Below are 18,642 nucleotides of genomic sequence, written 5' to 3'. Positions count from 1 at the left end.
TGTTGTGAGTTATTAGCATATAAATTCTGAAATGTTATGGTGTGCATATAAGCACAGCTCTATGGACAAAGTTTTAAATTGCTTCCGTTTGGCCCCTTTTTCTCTGATGAGTTTTGACTTGGAATGGAGGCCGTAGGTAATCTGAGATTACTGGCCGGTTATGGCCTCAACCCATAGGGGCGGGTTCGGGTCATGACAGTAACTCTCTCCCCTGCTCTATATTTAGTTTCAATATTGTCAACATGATCATCAGGAAGCTCGGAAATAAGGCATAATCCAACCTAGGCAGAAGAAGAATGCAATTATAAACCCAAACTAATATACAGTCTGCTGCCAAAGCAGAATACCATGTGTTACATAACCTAAAAAGAGTTGGGGCACACCTACCCATAAAACGCATCCTATATTCAAAGTTTGGTAAAATCAAACAAATATGATGATTGTACAAACTGGCTTATTATTTTAGTGACAGAAGTTGATGGGCTAGATGTTACAATAAATAAACTGAGACCCAATTATTCTTGTTCAAAACTACAAGTCTGGATATCATAAGAACGAACTTGCAGAGAAATACCAAATTACCGTGTTTGTATGATCAATTGTGATAAACAAACCGTATGATTCAATGCGCTTAATCTGGCCAGAAACAATATCTCCAACATGGAGACTATTTAAACCATTTATGTCACTTTTTTTGTGTTTTGCTTGCATTTGATGTCCCTAAGGGTGACTTCAACTCGCTTAGACAAAGGTTCCACAGATGCCACCCTGCATGCAAAGTGTCTCAAAAGATTTCCTTAACAACTATCTATCAGAAAGTAGTACTACCAGAAATACTTACTTGCCAACAACAAGTTTCCCAATAGCGAATTCTTTTTCGAGATTTTCAACATAGCCATCAGACAAGTTTGAGAGAAGGATTTTCGCATCGAGCTTCCGAGAAAGCATAATGAAGCATCCCTTTGGTGTGATGTTCTTAACATAGCCCTATTTAACCCAAAAAAGAAAAATAAAAAACTAAGGTGCTAAGCATGAATATTTGATGACATGAAAAGCAACAAATGTCAACAGACAACAAAACACACTGCTCAGCCTAAATTAATTGAACTGATGCAAAACAATATTCTACATATATGACAAAAAAAACATACTGATCATATTCTGTCCAAGCAACAAATCAATTAGAATGGATGATTACTGTACATTTGAAACTTAAATATCACATGGACAGAACAAAAAGTAGATTCTGATGGAAGAAGAAACTGAGGATCAGTTCATTTATTTTGATAATCATGAATTAATCATACGGTCGAAAAAGATCTTGACGAAGTAAACATACTAATTTCCAATTCATACAACATTATCAGCAAAGTCAAAGTGTGGTCATTTGCCAGACAATGTAATGTAGGACAGCTTTTTGGATTTTCAGAACAGAGGCTATTTAGATTTGGGTTTGATTGTAAAGGATTTTCGGGCTGAAAAGTGCACTTTTTGAGGGCTATGAATGATATAACCGGAAAATAGTAACTTGGGTATGTACAAAAAGAAGAAGAAAAGGAAATAGAAGAAGAAATAGGTGTTTCACCCTCGAAAGGGTTACGCCAATCACACACAAACACAATCTTAAATTCTCATAATTTGAACTCTATTAAATCATTGAGAGTACACATATATTTATAGGCTAAAGACTCCCTTACTCCCTACTCAAACAAAGGATTAAGACTCAAATTTAGAAACTAAAACTACAAAAATTCTAGACGAACTATTACTATGACTTCTAATTCTACTCCAACTATGACATAAATTCAAAATAAGAAACTTTGACCTTTTTTACCACTCAGACTATTCTACACATAACAAAACATATATATAATAGGGGTAGTTACAAGCTAGTCCTGTGGACTGGACTTATTTATCAAAAAGAACACTCCAACTTTCAATGATAAATTTATCACTTAAAAAATGTTTTTTTTTAAATGCAATTCAACTATTTCCCACATCATATTTCAATACAAACTAACACAAATAAACTAAGAATAAAACAAATTCACAAACAAAAGTCAAATTTGATAAATTTATCAATATCATTACTACTAACAAATTATCATTCCACAAACACAAAACACATCTAAAAAGTTTGAAAATGTTCTCATTATCAAAACAAGAGGCAAATATGTTAAAAAATAAACAAATTCACTTGGGACTTGTGAGTAAATAAGTCTAGTCAATATGACCTGCTAATAATTATCCCCATATCATAATCCATTTAATAATTGGATCCAAAATACAAACCATGGACAACCTAAACAATATGAGCCTCTACTTACACAACAACTGTATCTCCTTGCACCTTTTTTCTATTTGCAGCCCATCAAAAATTAAAAAATATGCACCTTCCCAAATCTTAACTCACAAACCTACCCTCTAACAGCTATAACCACCATCTCTAACTGCCGTAGCTACCATCTCTAACCACAGCAACCACCAGCCCTCCCCAACCTCCTACACCATTACATAGCCTCCATCCCCCTCAGCCCTCCCAAGCTCGGGGACCACCACATCGCAACCATCCCCAACCCAACGACCCCACTATACAACCTTCCCTATCCAAGTGGCCATCACTTCGTAGCCTCCCCTCACCCTTCCCCAACCTCAAATCTAGGGTTTTCATAAAGGAAGGGAAGAGGATCTAGAGTTCTCAGAGAAGAAAAGGAGGAAGTCGTTGTCATCAAGCTACCGAAGTTGAACAAATCGTCTCTTTGCAGCTTCATGGCGTCGGTTCAATGCTCAATGTTCGAATATAGATAACCAGAGACAAACGAATAGCGTTTGTTCAATTTTTTGATGTTGAATGAATCATGTTTGTTTGGAGAGCAGTCATCGAACAGGATGGTATAGTTCATTGGGGAGTCATCGAACAAGTTCACTAGGGAAGAGGAAGGGGGAGGGGGTGCGCGCAGTAGGTCAATGGCTATGGGAAGGGGTTGCGGTGGTTTTGGAGAGAGATTGCAGTGGTCTGCTGGTGTGGAGGAAGGGTTGTCGTGGTTCATCGAGATGGAGAGGAGAGGTTGTATTGGTTCGCAGGGTTAGTAGAGAGGTTGCGGTGGTTATAGGAAGGAATGGCAGCAAGTTGGAAAGGTTGTGGCGTTGGTTGTCGGTGCAATTGCCAGTAGTAATGGCAGTTTGGGGGTGTTTGAAAAATTAGGATTTATAATTTGTAGGGGAGTTTTTTTTTTGGGTAATTTTACATGAGGATAGAATTGTAATAAAAAAAAATTAAAAAAAGGGATGTGAATTACACTGACCACACTTGAGGTTTGGAGAAAATACAGTAATCTTGGCATAATTACAATGAGTTCCCTAAAGGTTTTAATTTATGTAAGACTTAGTCCCTTTTTCATCAATCATTCCTTGGCCAAATGGATAGAAAAATGATGTTAACATATTTACACAATCTACATTAGTTCTGGTCCATTTAGCCTCACTAAAAGGGAGGTCAATGTTATTATGTCAAAATTGTTGGACATACTATATTTTCTCCAAAACTTTAGGAAGGTTAAGTGTAATTTACTCTAAAAAAATAAAATAAAACAAACAAACAAAAAAATAAGGAGTAAAATTTGTGGTGTAAATAGAAGCTCCCCCTACAACCCATCTCCAACAATTATTGAAATTACCATAATACCTTCAACTACTAAACACTATCATGGACACTTTTCTTTAGACCAAAAAGGCTTCTTGACGATCATGGGACCCTTAGACTTTGTTTCGAACTTCCAAAGCCTATCGTACTTGTTTAACATGCAATAGATGTTACATCAAAATGTCTAGTTGGACCTTCTCCATTCATCATTCACAATATAATTCCAAAACAAAAGTCTAGTTGTTGCCGGTAGTTGGAATCAGTCACAAAATTCCTTAAGTGCCCTAATGATGTGATGTGATTTTTCAAATTGTAATAGTCACAATATCGTTAAGTGGTTCATTTACCCTTGTCATTTCCGATATCCACTAGGGCTACAAAATGAACCAAACTACTCACGCTCAACTCGTGTTTGGCTCGTTAAAAACTCGTTGAAATTGACTCATTATGTAAACAAGCTAAGCCTAAACATGTTTTAAAGCTCGTTAAGTTTTCAAGCTAAACTTCAACAACCTATTACTTGGCTTGACTTAGTAGGTTTGCAGCCCTAGAATCCGCTCTCTTCTACTAAAAATTTCAATGGCACGTTGAAACTCCATGAGCTCACCATAACTTAACAGATCACAAAATTAATAAAAACTAAAATTTAGTATCGACATATTCAACACAATGAAACTGAGATTCTCACCAAAATATGATACTAGCAAAATGGGAAGGGAAAAATACTGACAAACACTACAAGAATTTATGTTGTTTCTAAACTAATAAATCAATGTAAATTTGAGGTAATAGAACAATGCATCCTAATCGAATTCACACAAAAAATCATCAAAAAAGACAAATAGGTGGGGAGAGAGAATAAATGAAACCAAGGCCTAGGCTGATGGTAAGGGAAAGCCTTTCGCATGCTATGTCCTGGGTTTTGAGCTTCGATACTTCCCCCCTTCCACACCAATATTGTAATTAGATTCTTGGTCCTATCTCAAAATAAATAAACAACAACAACAACAACAACAACAATAACAATAATAATAATAATAATAATAATAATAATACTTTTGGGAGGAGATACACGATGGTGAACTGAAAGGCATCCATAAAAGCATGAGTTAATACCATGATAGATTTCACCATGACAGAAGTTTTGAGAAGTCATAGGCTATATTGAGTATAGACAACAAAATAATAATAATAATAATAATAATAATAATTTAGAGAGAGAGAGAGAGAGAGAGAGAGAGGAATTTATAGTATGTAATACCTGCACATTCATCTTAGGATGAAGATCCTCTATACTTTCTACACGGCTTGCAAAATATCTGTGAATCATTAAATGGCTATCTCTTCAAAATAATATTTGACAGATGACATTCAAAGCATAAAAATAAAAGCTGATATTCAGCCAAGAAAACAAACTATAAGTCCTATTAACCATACATCTTAAATAACTACATCGAAAAAAGACACGTGATTCAATAATAGAGAGCCGACTATTATATTTCATATGATTTTCCAGAAAAGGGGGCAGTTTTTCTGAAATCTAAATTGCCAGCTTAAATAAGTCCTATTAACTATTTAAATAAGGCCTATTAACCATACATCTTAAATAACTACTTCATCAAAAAAGACAAGTGATTCAATAATAGAGAGCTGACTATTATATTTCATATGATTTTCCAGAAAAAGGGGCAGTTTTTTTGAAATCTAAATTGCCAGCTTTGTGTGGAGCAATTTTCAGTTCCATCGGATATTGAAGGTGCTGACTGGCTAATTGGGATCACCAGCCAGGTTTATTGGAGCGTAATGTTAAGCTCTGGGCCCCATTGGTATTCAGGTCCCTGGTGTGTTGTTTGACAGTTAATTTTTTTGGGTCAGTTCAACATTGTTTTGCAATTTTCTAATATGATTTGGGGATATTAGTTCCTATTTTTTGTTGGGTGTTTGTTGACTGCTTGCAGCACCCACTAAACAAGAAGGGGCGGGGGGGGGGGGGGGGTGTTGGTGGTCGGTTGAAGGGTTATAATAATAATGCAAAATGATAAGTGCAAAAGAATGAAATAGAATTTTAATTATATACTGACTTGGTGATGCAAGAAAGCACCAGTAATTCTAAATACTTACAATGTTGTTGAGTTCACTGTTGCTGACAGTAGTAGACTTCTGAGAATGAATGCCATCTGAAGTTGTGCGTAATGACAAATCAACCTGGAAAGTTCCCTTAACTGAATGGCTGATTTCTAGGACTTTGCATTTGACAAATTGTCCCTCATGATATCCAGACAATGGGTCAGAAACCCATAAGTCCGTCAATTCAGTAAAATGGACCTTTCCATAATGGTGTGGATCTATTTTGATGAGCATTCCACCCACACCAGGAAGAATTTTGGAAATCCTGCTGCCCACAACATCACCTTCGTGAATATGGTATGTTACATTCCCATTCAAGTGATTGCTTGTGTCATCTATCTTAATAGTTTCACAACCAAGTGTTCTATCAGGAACAGAATAAATTGGACGCAGCACGAAACGTAACAACTTTTTCTCCTTATTAGCACTTAAAATATAACCAGATATTGCTTTCCCCACAGTATAGCGCTTCTGGAATTCCTGAAGTTCAGTAGGTTCACGTGAACTGTCAAGAACGTGGAGCTGAGCCTTCACATGTCGAGATATTGTTAACCAGATCCATTCACTATCCAATTTATAGACATATCCAGTTACATGTTGCCCAATTGAATAACTGGGGGTGTTGCCTCCCATTTCTGTAGAACCTGGATAAGCAATTGCATTTGGATCAACTTGAGTGATAAAACAGATACTAGAACAAAGTTTGGGTCATGTGCAACTTAGACGAACTAATGCACCAGCAAGGGCTGATTTGATACATGTTGCAGTCTCAAACAGAACAAAGAGGAAAACTGAGGGAGTGGCCTTGGATCTCACCGAGCATTGCTTTGAATAGACCCAACCAGAGAAAAAGGATAAAAACTACACCCAGTAGATAAAAAAATATCTACTTTTTTAATATATTAGCCATAAGAAACATCCAACGACAAGTAGTCAGCAGCATGCTCAGGGACCAAATTTTGGGAAAATGGAGTAGAAATGAGTGGTCATGGTAGTTAAGTACTACTTTCTACAGCAACAAAAAGATACATATAAAATATGTCTGTGTGTTTGTGTTTAAAACAGTTGCTTAGGCACGAAAGAGATGCACATTAAATACAGGTGTGAATGCCTTTTCATCTGTGCTCATACACAGATGAGGATGATCCCTAGAGCAATGCCCAACAACTATTAACAGACACATATAAGGTGTAAGCTTTTCTATTTCTGAGTTAAACATATTACAAGATGTAAGCATTTCAACGAATTTATCTTCAAGTGGGATAACTACAAAGACAATTAATAGCATAAGGTGAGTCATGCTACAATAAAGTATACCGTTTTTTTTCCACCGGGGATGAGAGCCAGATAGTTGATCTTTTTTTGGTTTTGAGAATTTTTGGGGTGATCTCAGGGCTAATTTGAAAAAAAGTAGTGTGGTGGGCATCAATTTGCAACTAATAAGCTTCAACAAATGGCTTCGCTTCTAGGATGTGGTATTGAGGTACTTTCGTTCAAGTACCTGAGACTTCCACTGAGGGATACTCCTAGGAGTGAATCTTTTTGGAATCCAGTTGTGGAAAAGATTGGCAAGAGGTTGAAAGGGTGACGCAAGGCTTTACTCTCACGTGGGGGTAGATATACTCTAGTTAAGACAGTTTTAAGCGGTATTTCCATTTTTTTTTTTATTATCTTTGTTTAGGATTCCAATTAAGGTTGCAAGATCATTAGAAAAGTTGATAAGGTCCTCTAGGTAGGTAAGGATGAGGGTAAGAAGGATCATCTAGTGAACTACGAAATAGTTTCCTTCGCAAAGGAAAAGGGGGATTTGGCCATTGGTAACATTGTGGCTAGAAACATGACTACTTGGCAAGTGGTTATAGAGATTTCCAAATGAATGTGACACACTATGGCATTCTGTTATTAGAAGCAAGTATGGGATTCAGGGTAATGGTAGGAATTCACAGGTGGTCTTTAGGGGTAGTTGTCGTGCTCCTTGGAAATCAATTTCTCATCTCTATCCACTTTGGTCTCATTATCTTTCTATGATGGTGGATAATGGGAACTTGTTAGATTTTGGGAGGACGTTTGGGTGGGCTCTTCTTCCTTTGTTTCAAATTTTCCACATTTATATAGAGTGGCCTGGTCTCATAATAGTTCTATAGCTTCCATGGCTTGTTTCTTTTTGGCTCCAATTTCTTGAAATTTCAATTTTTTTAGGAATCTCAATGATAGCGAAGCTGAAGAGTTGATGTCTTTGTTGTCAAAAGTTAATCATATTTCTTTGGCTCCTCTTTCGGAAGACAGAAGGGTTTGGGCTCTTCATTCATCAGGTATTTTTTCTTGCAAGTCTTTTTTGGCAAAATCATTGATAATCCTAAAGTTCCTCAATTTCCTTTTAATAAAATAATTTGAAAGACTTGTGCTCCTCTTAAGGCAAAGGTGTTCATGTGGTCCTTGGTTCATGGATCATTTATTTTTGCACTATCCAGTTGCTTTGAGTTTATGGCATAGATTGTTTCTTTTGAAGAATGCTATGTGGGTGGCCCCAAAAGGCAGTGTGCATATGCTACTAATTGACTTTTGAGCTTTGGGTGCATCGAAGAAGGCCAAAGTGCATTGGTATTGTGCCATCTTTGCGACTTTTTGGGTCATTTGGTTGTAAAGGAATGCACGGGTTTTCGAATATAAATTTCGGGATGTGGATTTTTTGTGGGATAAAATTTGTCATGTAACCTCCTTTTGGGCTTCGGTGAATGCTCTTTTTAGAGGGGTTCCACTTTTTAGAGATTGGTTGTCGATGTGTGACATGTAGAAGGATTTTGATGTAGTCTTGTTTGGGTTGTGTACTTTCTTTCTTTTTTATCCTCTTTGTAGAGGATGCCTTATCCTCGTTTCTTTTTGTTCATTAATAAATCTCTTTGTTGCTGATCAAAAAAATACTACAATAAAGGATACAAAGTAGCATTACTGGGATGAACTATTTTGAGATGGAAGAACACTATGATAAGTAGATATGATGGAACACAATTTGTGATGGAAAATAAAGTTAAACGGCTCTAGTGCTGGGGTTATAGTCCAAGTTCAAGATACTGCTTGCATAAAGGGGAGGAGTAGAAGTGTAGAAAATGATTCAAGGTTACAAGAAAAGAATGGTGTACTTAGATAAGAAAGAATGAAAAACACAAGTTGTGTTGCCAATTCAACTACTTGGAATAAATGTCAACCAACTTTGGGTGATATGTTAACATATTGAAAGGACAAGTATGCTGTTGAGGGAACCCAGTGAATAAAAGCTTTGATATAGACTATAAATAAAGAAACTTCAGACATTCGTACCTGTAACGAGTGAAGGTCTGATAGACAATTCCCACTGATAGTTTTTCCTATTGTTTTCTGATTTATTGGTCTTTGAAACAATTACTGCGGTCAGTGTTTGTCCAATTCTGAAGTCTTTAAAGGGATTTTCAACAGCATTATCATCATTTGCCTGCCACGACACAAGTTTAACTAGTATATACAGCCAAGTAATTGGAAACCCATATAAATCTAGAGACAATAATCATAGATGACTGTACTGTACCATTGTGTCAAAAAAATAAAAAATAATAATTGAAAAATATTCACCTCTGTGATATGTACCCTCCCATGGAAACCAGATCCAAATTTCAATTTCAGTTCCAAAATCTTTATTTCAGTAATCTAGCAATAAAACACAATTGCATAATCTTAAAAAATAAAGAAACCATGACAACAGGTTTTTGTGGTCAAATGAAGCCTTTAAATATTAACACCAAGATGGAAATCCAACAAAAATAGATATTTCTACCTCTGCCTGAACAACAGCTCCCACATCATAGCCAGACTTCTTTTTTGCTCTTTTTGAACTAGAAGTCTCTGTAACCTCACTTACAGATTTAAGTAGCAACAGCAACCTCCCAGTTGTTGCAGGGCTTGGCAAAGCCATGATGGTGGCAATGACACTACATTACATAAACAATTTCAACTTGTGAATCCACAAAAAAGCATATATAATTTTGAACCTATAGAGTTTCAAAAATATTTGGAAAGAACCTCTCCTAGAATTGGATTAGTAAAGTTGGTTTATTCTTTAAGTTTGATTACAGCTTTTCTTTTTACTTTTTAATTTGCATATTAGGGTATTTTGCTAATTTTACTTTTCAGTTATATTCTGATTGTCTTTTGTTCTTTATTACTCAGGTAAGCTTTCAATATCATGAGTACGATTCTGTATAGGTCCAACCCTTAGCTTTACTTAATTTTCAAGACTACTTGGCTCCAAATTTTCAAGATTAAATCCTCTATAAAAGTGATGCAGTGGAATTACTTTGAAGCCCTGAATGAGGAATTTGTTGGAAGACAGTTACTAGTGGTATGTGATGCAACCTCTTGCAGATGTGATGCCAAAAGAGTCTAGGGGGGATTGCTTCAGGATTTCCTCACTGTTTCTACTGTCTCTTCCCATGTAGTCCTTGTTCACTGAACCCACGCATTCTGTCAACCACCAACTGCTGTTGTAACACCCTAGGTATTTCTATTAACTGACACGTACATATTTCTCATTTCAATGCTTGAAATGCCTGGAATTAAATTTTCCTTCTTCGGTGTATGATACACTTAAAAGACATACTTTGATGGTCCTTTGGCATGACTAGAAAGATTTGTTCTTTGAATAAAATACACATGTTTTGCTATCCAATGTTTATAGCCTTGAAGTTCTGTCATTTGATATGAAATGAAAGAAAACACAGAGACAAGAAAGGAAGAATTATATTTGCATACGGTAAGCTATATATAATTATATTTCCCTCATCAAGATGCTGAAATGGCATGGTCTAATGTTCTTAACATTTATATGCAATGTGTGGAAAACATAATCAGGATTAGTGGTAATTTAAGTGTGATTAGTGAATTTAATCAAGATTAATTAAACTTAAACATGAATAATTAAGTCAAGTGTGATTAGTTGCCTGAACTTGATTAATCAGTACTAACCTAGCTTAATTAGTGTAAACTTGATTAATTAATATTAATCATGTATTGGTAGAGACATCCAAGCACACACCTCACTTAGGAGTGTGAAACCTCATACTTGAATAGATAGATACATATATAGGAGAGACAAGTGTCTCTCTAGTAACAAAAAACAACGGAAAATAGAGAGAGAGAGAGAGAGAGAGAAGAAGAACCTAGACTTGCCCCTAGTTTGAATTGAGGTAAAAAAAAAAAAAAAAATTTATTATTATTATTATTATTATTATTATTATTATTATTGATAGGTAAAATTCATGTTCACCTTATTGTTACCTTTAATTGGTTGATTTTATGCTTTGACACTTACTCTAATTGAATTTAAGCTTTTGAGTAGGAAAATAACTGAGTTCTTGACAAGTAGAATCTGAACAGGTTGCACTCTTTTGACCATATCTCCTAAAATATGTGAAATTTTGATGTGAAATTACTACTATTAGAAACTAGACTTATGGGAGTTCAATTTAGAGTCAATTTTGCCCAAACCCAAGTTTGTGTGAAGGAGTTATGCTCATTTGAAAGTAACTTACCTTTGCCGAAAATCAGTGGACAGGCAGCAAAAGTTTTGGGTCAATTTTGATTGCAAATCTGTATTAATTGGGAAAGAAATAAATGGTATGGCCTATACCATTGGAAACATATAGGAGTCTAGTTTCTAACACATCAAACGGAGCTCGATTTCAAGTTTTGTAGTGAGAGATATGATTATTTTACTAAAAGGTGTCGGTGCTGCCTAGGGGTGAAGGAAAAACTGCCTACACTGAACAGATCCCGGTTTTTGGTCTGTTTTCTGCACCGTTGGACTGTGTTGCGATTTTTTTTTTTTTTTCCTGGAAATCGGTTCAGTGTTCGGTTTTGGAGATTTCACCCGGATAGAACCGAACTTAACGAATTATGCTGAATTTACCGAACATTCAAATAATATACAAGCATTACCTCTTACTGTTGTTGAATTTGATATTTGATGAATTAGTCTTGGTGCAATTATGTTGTTGTTTGTTGGGTAAAAACAAGCCTTATATTTTAATTAGATTGATCTATAAAATATATATATATATATATATAAAGGCAATTATTATTTTTTTTAAAACAAATGCACAAACCGGTAAACTGCACCGAATCAAACAAAACCGAATTTACCTGTCCGGTCCGGTTTACTTGTTCTAGTCAGTCTGTTTGGTGCCATAGTTGTAGAAAACCGATTTTAACAATTCTGTCAAAAAAACATGCAAAACCAGACTGAACCAGACTGATTTCACCTACTGCTGCCCGCACAATTCGAATCGCATTAAAATGGTTTCAAACTTATTTTCTTCATCTAATTCAGCCCCAAATCACACAGAATTTAACTCGAACATGTTTTGAGATATTAGCAAGGGCCTAGTAAGCAACATGGTGGAAACTTCGATATACCTTAAACAAGTTAATTTAAGAAAATGAATTTCAAACTGAATTAAAATTGCTATAATTTTGTTGAAATGGATTGTGTACAAACATGCATTGTTTTATATGATGCAGGTTGAATTATATTTGGACTAACCTACATTTTAAGGGGGAAAAGAGGTGAGTGGCGATAAATCACTATTTATTTTGCAGTACAACTTCTTTGAAAGTTAAATCTACCCTGTATTCTTCGAAATAAAATGTTTAATCAAGGATATCATATGTTTATTATATTTAATGTATAAAGATGATATCTATGGTTTTGGTTATGGTTTTAACTGTTACACGGTTTTGGCTCCTGATAGCCTATTTTCAAGCCTAAGTGTTTGAAAAGTGCATTTTTTGACTCAGTTTTCAAGCCGGGAGTCCCGTGCTAGTTCCGTCCCTCTCAAGGTGTTTGAGGGGTTTCGCTAGGGTTCTCGTGACTGTTACACAATTTTGGCCCCTGGTGGCCTATTTTTAAGTTTAAGTGTGAAAAAAGTGCAATTTTTGACTTCGTTTTGAAACGGCGAGTCCCGTGCAAATTCCGTAAATTTTCACAACCTGCATTGGTCCCCCGCGAGGTGTTTGAGGTGTTGTTTGAGCCTTCTCGTTACTATTACACGAATTTGGCCACTGATGGTCTATTTTCAAGCCTAAGTGTGAAAAAAAGTGCATTTTTTGACTTAGATTTCAAACCGGAAGTCCCGTGCTAGTTCCGTAAGTTTCCACAACTTCTATTGGTCCTTCCCGAGGTGTTTGATGCGTTTCCTGGGCCTTCCCGTGACTGTTACACGATTTTGGCTCCCGATGTCCTATTTTTAAGCTTAAGTATGAAAAAAGTGTCTTTTCCGACATAGTTTTCAAACCGGGAGCCCCATGCTAGTTCGGTGAGTTCCCACAACTTACATTGGTCGCTCTCAAGGTGTGAGGTGTTCCCCGGGCCTTCTAGTGACTGTTACACAATTTTGGCCCTCGATGGCCTATTTTCAGGATTAAGTGTGAAAAAAAGTGCATTTTTTTGCTTCGTTTTCAAGTCGGGAGTCCCGTTGAAGTTCCGTAAGTTTCCACAACTTACAATGGTCTCTCCTGAGGTGTTTGAGGTATTCCTCGGACATTCTCGTGATTGCTCAAACCGGAAGTCCCGTGCTAGTTCTGTAAGTTTTCACAACTTACATTGGTCCCTCCCAAGGTGTTCAAGGCGTTCATTGGGCCTTCTCGTGACTGTTACACGATTTTGGCACCCGATGGCCTATTTTCAAGCTTAAGTATGAAAAAAATGTCTTTCTCGACTTAGTTTTCAAACCGGAAGTCTCGTGCTAGTTCCATAAGTTTCCACAACTTACATTAGTGCCTCCCGAGTTGTTTGATGTGTTCCTTGGGCCTTGTCGTGACTGTTACAAAAATTTGGCCCCCGATGGCCTATTTTCAAGCTTTAAGTGAAAAACATGCATTTTTTGACTTAGTTTTCAAACTGGGAGTCCCATACTTGTTCTGTAACTTTCCACAACTTACATTGGTCCCTCTAGAGGTGTCTGAGGTGTTCCCCGGAAAGTCTCGCGCCTGTTATACGATTTTGGCCCCTGATGGCCTATTTTCAAGCTTAAATGTGAAAAAAGTGGCTTTTTCGACTTAGTTTTCAAACCGGAAGTGTCGTGCTAGTTCCGTAAATTTCCACAACTCACATTGGTCCGTCCTAAGGTGTTTGATGTGTTCCCTGGGCCATCTCGTGACTGTTACACGATTTTGGCCCCCGATGCCTATTTTCAAGCTTAAGTGTAAAAAAACTGCCTTTTTCGACTTAGTTTTCAAACCGGTAGTCCTGTGCTAGTTCTGTAAGTTTCCACAACTTACATTGGTCCCCCTGGAGGTGTTCAAAGTATTCTCTGGGCTTTCTCGTGATTGTTACATAACTTTGGCGCCCAATGGCCTATTTTCATGATTAAGTGGGAAACAGTGCATTTTTTAACTTAATTTTCAAACCAGGAGTCCCGTGCAAGTTCCGTAAGCTTTCACAACTTGCATTAGTCCATCCCGACGTGTTTGCGGTGTTCCCCGGGCCTTCTCGTGATAGTTACCCGATTTTGGCCCCGATGGCCTATTTACAAGCTTAAATGTGAAAAAAAGTGCATTTTTTGATATAGTTTTCAAACCAGGAGTCCCGTACTAGTTCCGTAACTTTTCTCAACTTACATCGGTCCCTCCCGAGGTGTTTGAGGTGTTCCACGGGCCTACTCATGACTGTTACACGATTTTGGTCCCCGATGGCCTATTTTGTAGCTTCAGTGTGAGAAAAATGTCTTTTTCAAATTAGTTTTCAAACCGGAAGTCCCGTGCTAGTTCCGTAAGTTTCCACAACTTACATTGGTCCCTCCCAAGTTGTTTGATGTGTTCCATGGGCCTTCTCGTGACTATTACACGATTTTGGCCCCCTGATGGCCAATTTTCAAGCTTAAGTATGAGAAACGTGCCTTTTTCGGCTTAGTTTTCAAACCGGCAGTCCCGTGCTAATTCTGTAAGTTTCAATAACATACATTGATCCCTCCCAAGGTGTTCCCCAGGTGTTCTATTGAATGCTACACGATTTTGGCCACTGATGACTTATTTTTAACCTTAAGTGTGAAAAAAGTGCATTTTTTGACTTAGTTTTCAAACCGGGAGTCCTGTGCCAATTCCGTAAGTTTGCACAACTTACATTGGTCCCTACCGAGGTGTTTGACGTGTTTCCAAGGCCTTCTTGTGACCGTTACGCGATTTTGGCCCCCTAATGGCCTATTTTCGAACTTAAGTTTGAAAAAAGTGTCTTTTTCCACTTAGTTTTCAAACCGGGACTCCCGTGCTAGTTCTGTAAATTTCTACCACTTATATTCGTCCCTCTTGATGTGTTTGAGGGGTTTCGCTAGGGTTCTCGTGACTGTTACACAATTTTGGCCCCTGATAACCTATTTTCAAGATTAAATGTGAAAAAAGTGCAATTTTTTACTTAGTTTTGAAACGAGGAGTCCCGTGCAAGTTCCGTAAATTTTCACAACCTGCATTGGTCCCCCCCCGAGGTGTTTGAGGTGTTGCTTGGGCCTTCTCGTGACTGTTACACGAATTTGGCCACTGATGGTCTATTTTCAAGCCTAAGTGTGAAAAAAAGTGCATTTTTTGACTTAGATTTCAAATCGGAAGTCCCGTGCTAGTTCCGTAAGTTTCCACAACTTCTATTGGTCCTTCCTGAGGTGTTTGATGCGTTTCATGGGCCTTCCCGTGACTGTTACACGATTTTGGCTCCCGATGTCCTATTTTTAAGCTTAAGTGTGAAAAAAGTGACTTTTCCGACATAGTTTTCAAACCGGGAGCCCCATGCTAGTTCGGTGAGTTCCCACAACTTACATTGGTCGCTCTCGAGGTGTGAGGTGTTCCCCGGGCCTTCTCGTGACTGTTACACAATTTTGGCCCTCGATGGCCTATTTTCAGGATTAAGTGTGGAAAAAAGTGCATTTTTTTGTTTCGTTTTCAAGTCGGGAGTCCCGTTGAAATTCCGTAAGTTTCCACAACTTACAATGGTCTCTCCTGACGTGTTTAAGGTATTCCTCGGACATTCTCGTGATTGCTACATTGTTTTCAAACTGGAAGTCCCGTGCTAGTTCTGTAAGTTTTCACAACTTACATTGGTCCCTCCCAAGGTGTTCAAGGCGTTCATTGGGCATTCTCGTGACTGTTACACGATTTTGGCACCCGATGGCCTATTTTCAAGCTTAAGTATGAAAAAAATGTCTTTCTCGACTTAGTTTTCAAACCGGAAGTCTCGTGCTAGTTTCATAAGTTTCCACAACTTACATTGGTGCCTCCCGAGTTGTTTGATGTGTTCCTCGGGCCTTGCCGTGGCTGTTACACGATTCTGGCCCGCGATGGCCTATTTTCACAATTAAGTTTGAGAAAATTGCCTTTTCGGACTTATTTTTCAAATCGGGAGTCCCGTGCTAGTTCCTTTGAGGTGTTCCCCGGGCCTTCTCATGACTGTTACGCGATTTTAGCCTCCGATAGCCTATTTTCAAACTTAAGTGTGAAAAAATTGCATTTTTTGACTTAGTTTTCAAACCGGAATCTCGTGCCAGTTCCATAAGTTTCCACAACTTAAATTGGTCCTTCCCAAGGTGTTTGAGGTATTCCCTGGGCCTTCTCGTGACTGTTACACGATTTTGGCCCCTAATGGACTATTTCCAAGCTTAAGTGTGAAAAATATGTCTTTTTTGTCTTAGTTTTCAAACCGGGAGTCCCGTGCTAGTTCTGTAAGTTTCCACAACTTACATTGGTCCCTCTTGAGGTATTTGAGGTGTTCTCCACACCTACTCGAGACTGTTACACGATTTTGGCTCCCGATGGCCTATTTTCAAGATTAAGTGTGAAAAAAATGCATCTTTTTACTTAGTTTTGAAACCGGGAGTCCCGTGCTAGTTTCGTAAATTTCCACAACTTATATTGGTCCCTTTCGAGGTGTTAGATGTGTTTCCTGTGCCTTCTCATGACTGTTACATGATGTTGGCCCCTGATGGCCAATTTTCAAGCTTAAATGCGAGAAAAGTGGCTTTTTGGACTTAGTTTTCAAACCGAAAGTTCCGGGGTAATTCCGTAAGTTTCCAAAACTTATATTGGTCCCTCCCGAGGTGTTTGAGATGTTCCCTGAGCCTTCTCGTGACTGTTAGTCAATTTTGGCCATCGATGGCCTATTTTCAACCTTAAGTGTTAAAAAAGTGCTTGTTTTGGTTTAGTTTTCAAATCGGGGAATCCCGTGGCAGTTTCATAAGTTTCCACAACTTACATTGGTCCCTCCCGAGGTGTTTGAGGTGTTCCCCGGGACTTCTCCTGACTGTTAATTGATTTCGTTCCCCGAGGGCCTATTTTCAAGGTTAAGTGTGAAAAAAAGTGTCTTTTTCGACTCAGTTTTCAAACCGGGAGTCCTGCGCCTGTTCTGTAAGTTTTCAAAACTTACATTAGTCCCTCTCGAGGCGTCTGAGGTGTTCCCCGGAGAGAGAGAGAGAGAGAGAGAGAGATTCCTAACAGTAATCTACGTTACACGGACTCGGGTGCGGATATCGGGTACGGGTGTGCATCTAAGGGTCGGACACTTTAAAATTAAAAATTAAAAATACGTGGATACGGATCCAAATTAGGATACGGATACGGAGATACGTTAAATAGTTATTTTTAAATATATTTATTATATGAAGATGAGTTTAAAAAGTTTAAGGAATAACAAATTTTATTAAAAAAAATAACAAATAAATAATGAATAAAAATTATAAACATTATTTTAGACATAAAATAAATTATATTATATATGATAAAATAAATTATTTTAATTTTAGACATAAAAGTTATGTTATTTATGATATATTATATTATATTATATAATATTTTTTTGAATAAATAATATTATATAATATGAATAATATTATATTAATATAATTTATATTATATATAATTCAAATTATATTAAAAAGAAAAGTCAGAGACCTATAGAAATAAAAATTGTGTTAGCTTCGCAGAGACGACGGAAGGGGAAGACCTAGAAAATTGGTTGGTAGAGCAATGACTTCGCAGAGACGACGGAAGGGGAAGACGACGAAGAGAGTCCGAGATTGAGGTCAAAGGGGAAGACGACGAAGCACAGTACATCGACTTCGCAGATCAAGCTTCGCAGATCGATTGATGATCTGCAACCGATTGAAGTCGAAGGCCAGGTTCTCCCCTTGCTCTCTTCTCTTTCGATTCTTCTGCCGTATCCGTTTCTAAGAAGCCGTATCCCGGCCGTATCCCACACCCGTACCCGTGTTGTCTCGACACAGGTACCTTCGAAATTCCAAAGAGTCCGTGTAACATAAGTAGAGGGAAAGAAACTTGAGGCAACAGAAGATGGGCAACCCACAAACACTCATCCACAGGAGCCGAAATACATAAAGAGAGGCTAGGACAACCCTCACAAGGGTCGACTAGGCCAGAGGAGCCTTCGGCTGAAGTCGAAACAGCTCTGTGGGACCTTGGCTGGTTCCCACAGAGACTCAGAGGCAACAAAAGATGGGCAATCCACAAACACTCATCTACAGGAACCAAAATACATAAAGAGAGGCTAGGACAACCCTCACGAGGGTCAACTAGGCCAGAGGGGCATTCGGCTAAAGTCGAAACAGCTATATGGGACCTTGGTTGGTTCCGACAGAGACTCCGGGACCAGCGATACAGGATGGGTGGTGATAGGTGATGGCTGGTTGGTGGTAACGGCTGTGTGAGTGACGGTTTTTGGGGTTTTGGCTATCATATAATTTAAGAGAATACAAAGCTTGAGTGATGATTATGAAATCATCACCTTTTATATTAATCAATCAACTATTACAAAAGGAAGCCCTAAGGCAATGATTAAGGAATCACCTTTT

At 37.8% G+C, this 18,642-nt stretch overlaps 1 protein-coding gene across 22 annotated transcripts in view; it reads right to left on the bottom strand.

Annotated features, from left to right (window-relative positions):
* LOC114278966 (rRNA biogenesis protein RRP5) overlaps positions 1 to 18,642 on the bottom strand; it is a 151,094-nt gene that overhangs the window by 10,183 nt on the left and 122,269 nt on the right. For 4 of the 22 annotated variants that reach the window (XM_082898202.1, XM_082898201.1, XM_082898200.1 and 1 more), the window contains 6 exons: positions 9,579 to 9,732; positions 9,377 to 9,451; positions 9,089 to 9,239; positions 5,765 to 6,414; positions 4,905 to 4,980; positions 842 to 987 (listed from right to left, as the gene is read on the bottom strand). In XM_082898202.1, coding sequence (XP_082754328.1) covers positions 4,918 to 4,980; positions 5,765 to 6,414; positions 9,089 to 9,239; positions 9,377 to 9,451; positions 9,579 to 9,732 — 1,093 coding nt within the window. In that variant the 3' untranslated portion in view covers positions 842 to 987; positions 4,905 to 4,917. Of the gene's footprint in view, positions 1 to 582; positions 769 to 841; positions 988 to 4,904; positions 4,981 to 5,764; positions 6,415 to 9,088; positions 9,240 to 9,376; positions 9,452 to 9,578; positions 9,733 to 18,642 lie in introns of those variants that run through there. The other 18 variants (XM_082898208.1, XM_082898204.1, XM_082898205.1 and 15 more) reach the window with 12 other exon arrangements.

Source organism: Camellia sinensis, chromosome 12, assembly GCF_055761805.1.
Source record: "Camellia sinensis isolate YWXY chromosome 12, ASM5576180v1, whole genome shotgun sequence".
Lineage (NCBI taxonomy): Eukaryota > Viridiplantae > Streptophyta > Magnoliopsida > Ericales > Theaceae > Camellia > Camellia sinensis.
This window is presented reverse-complemented; position numbering and strand designations above follow the sequence as displayed.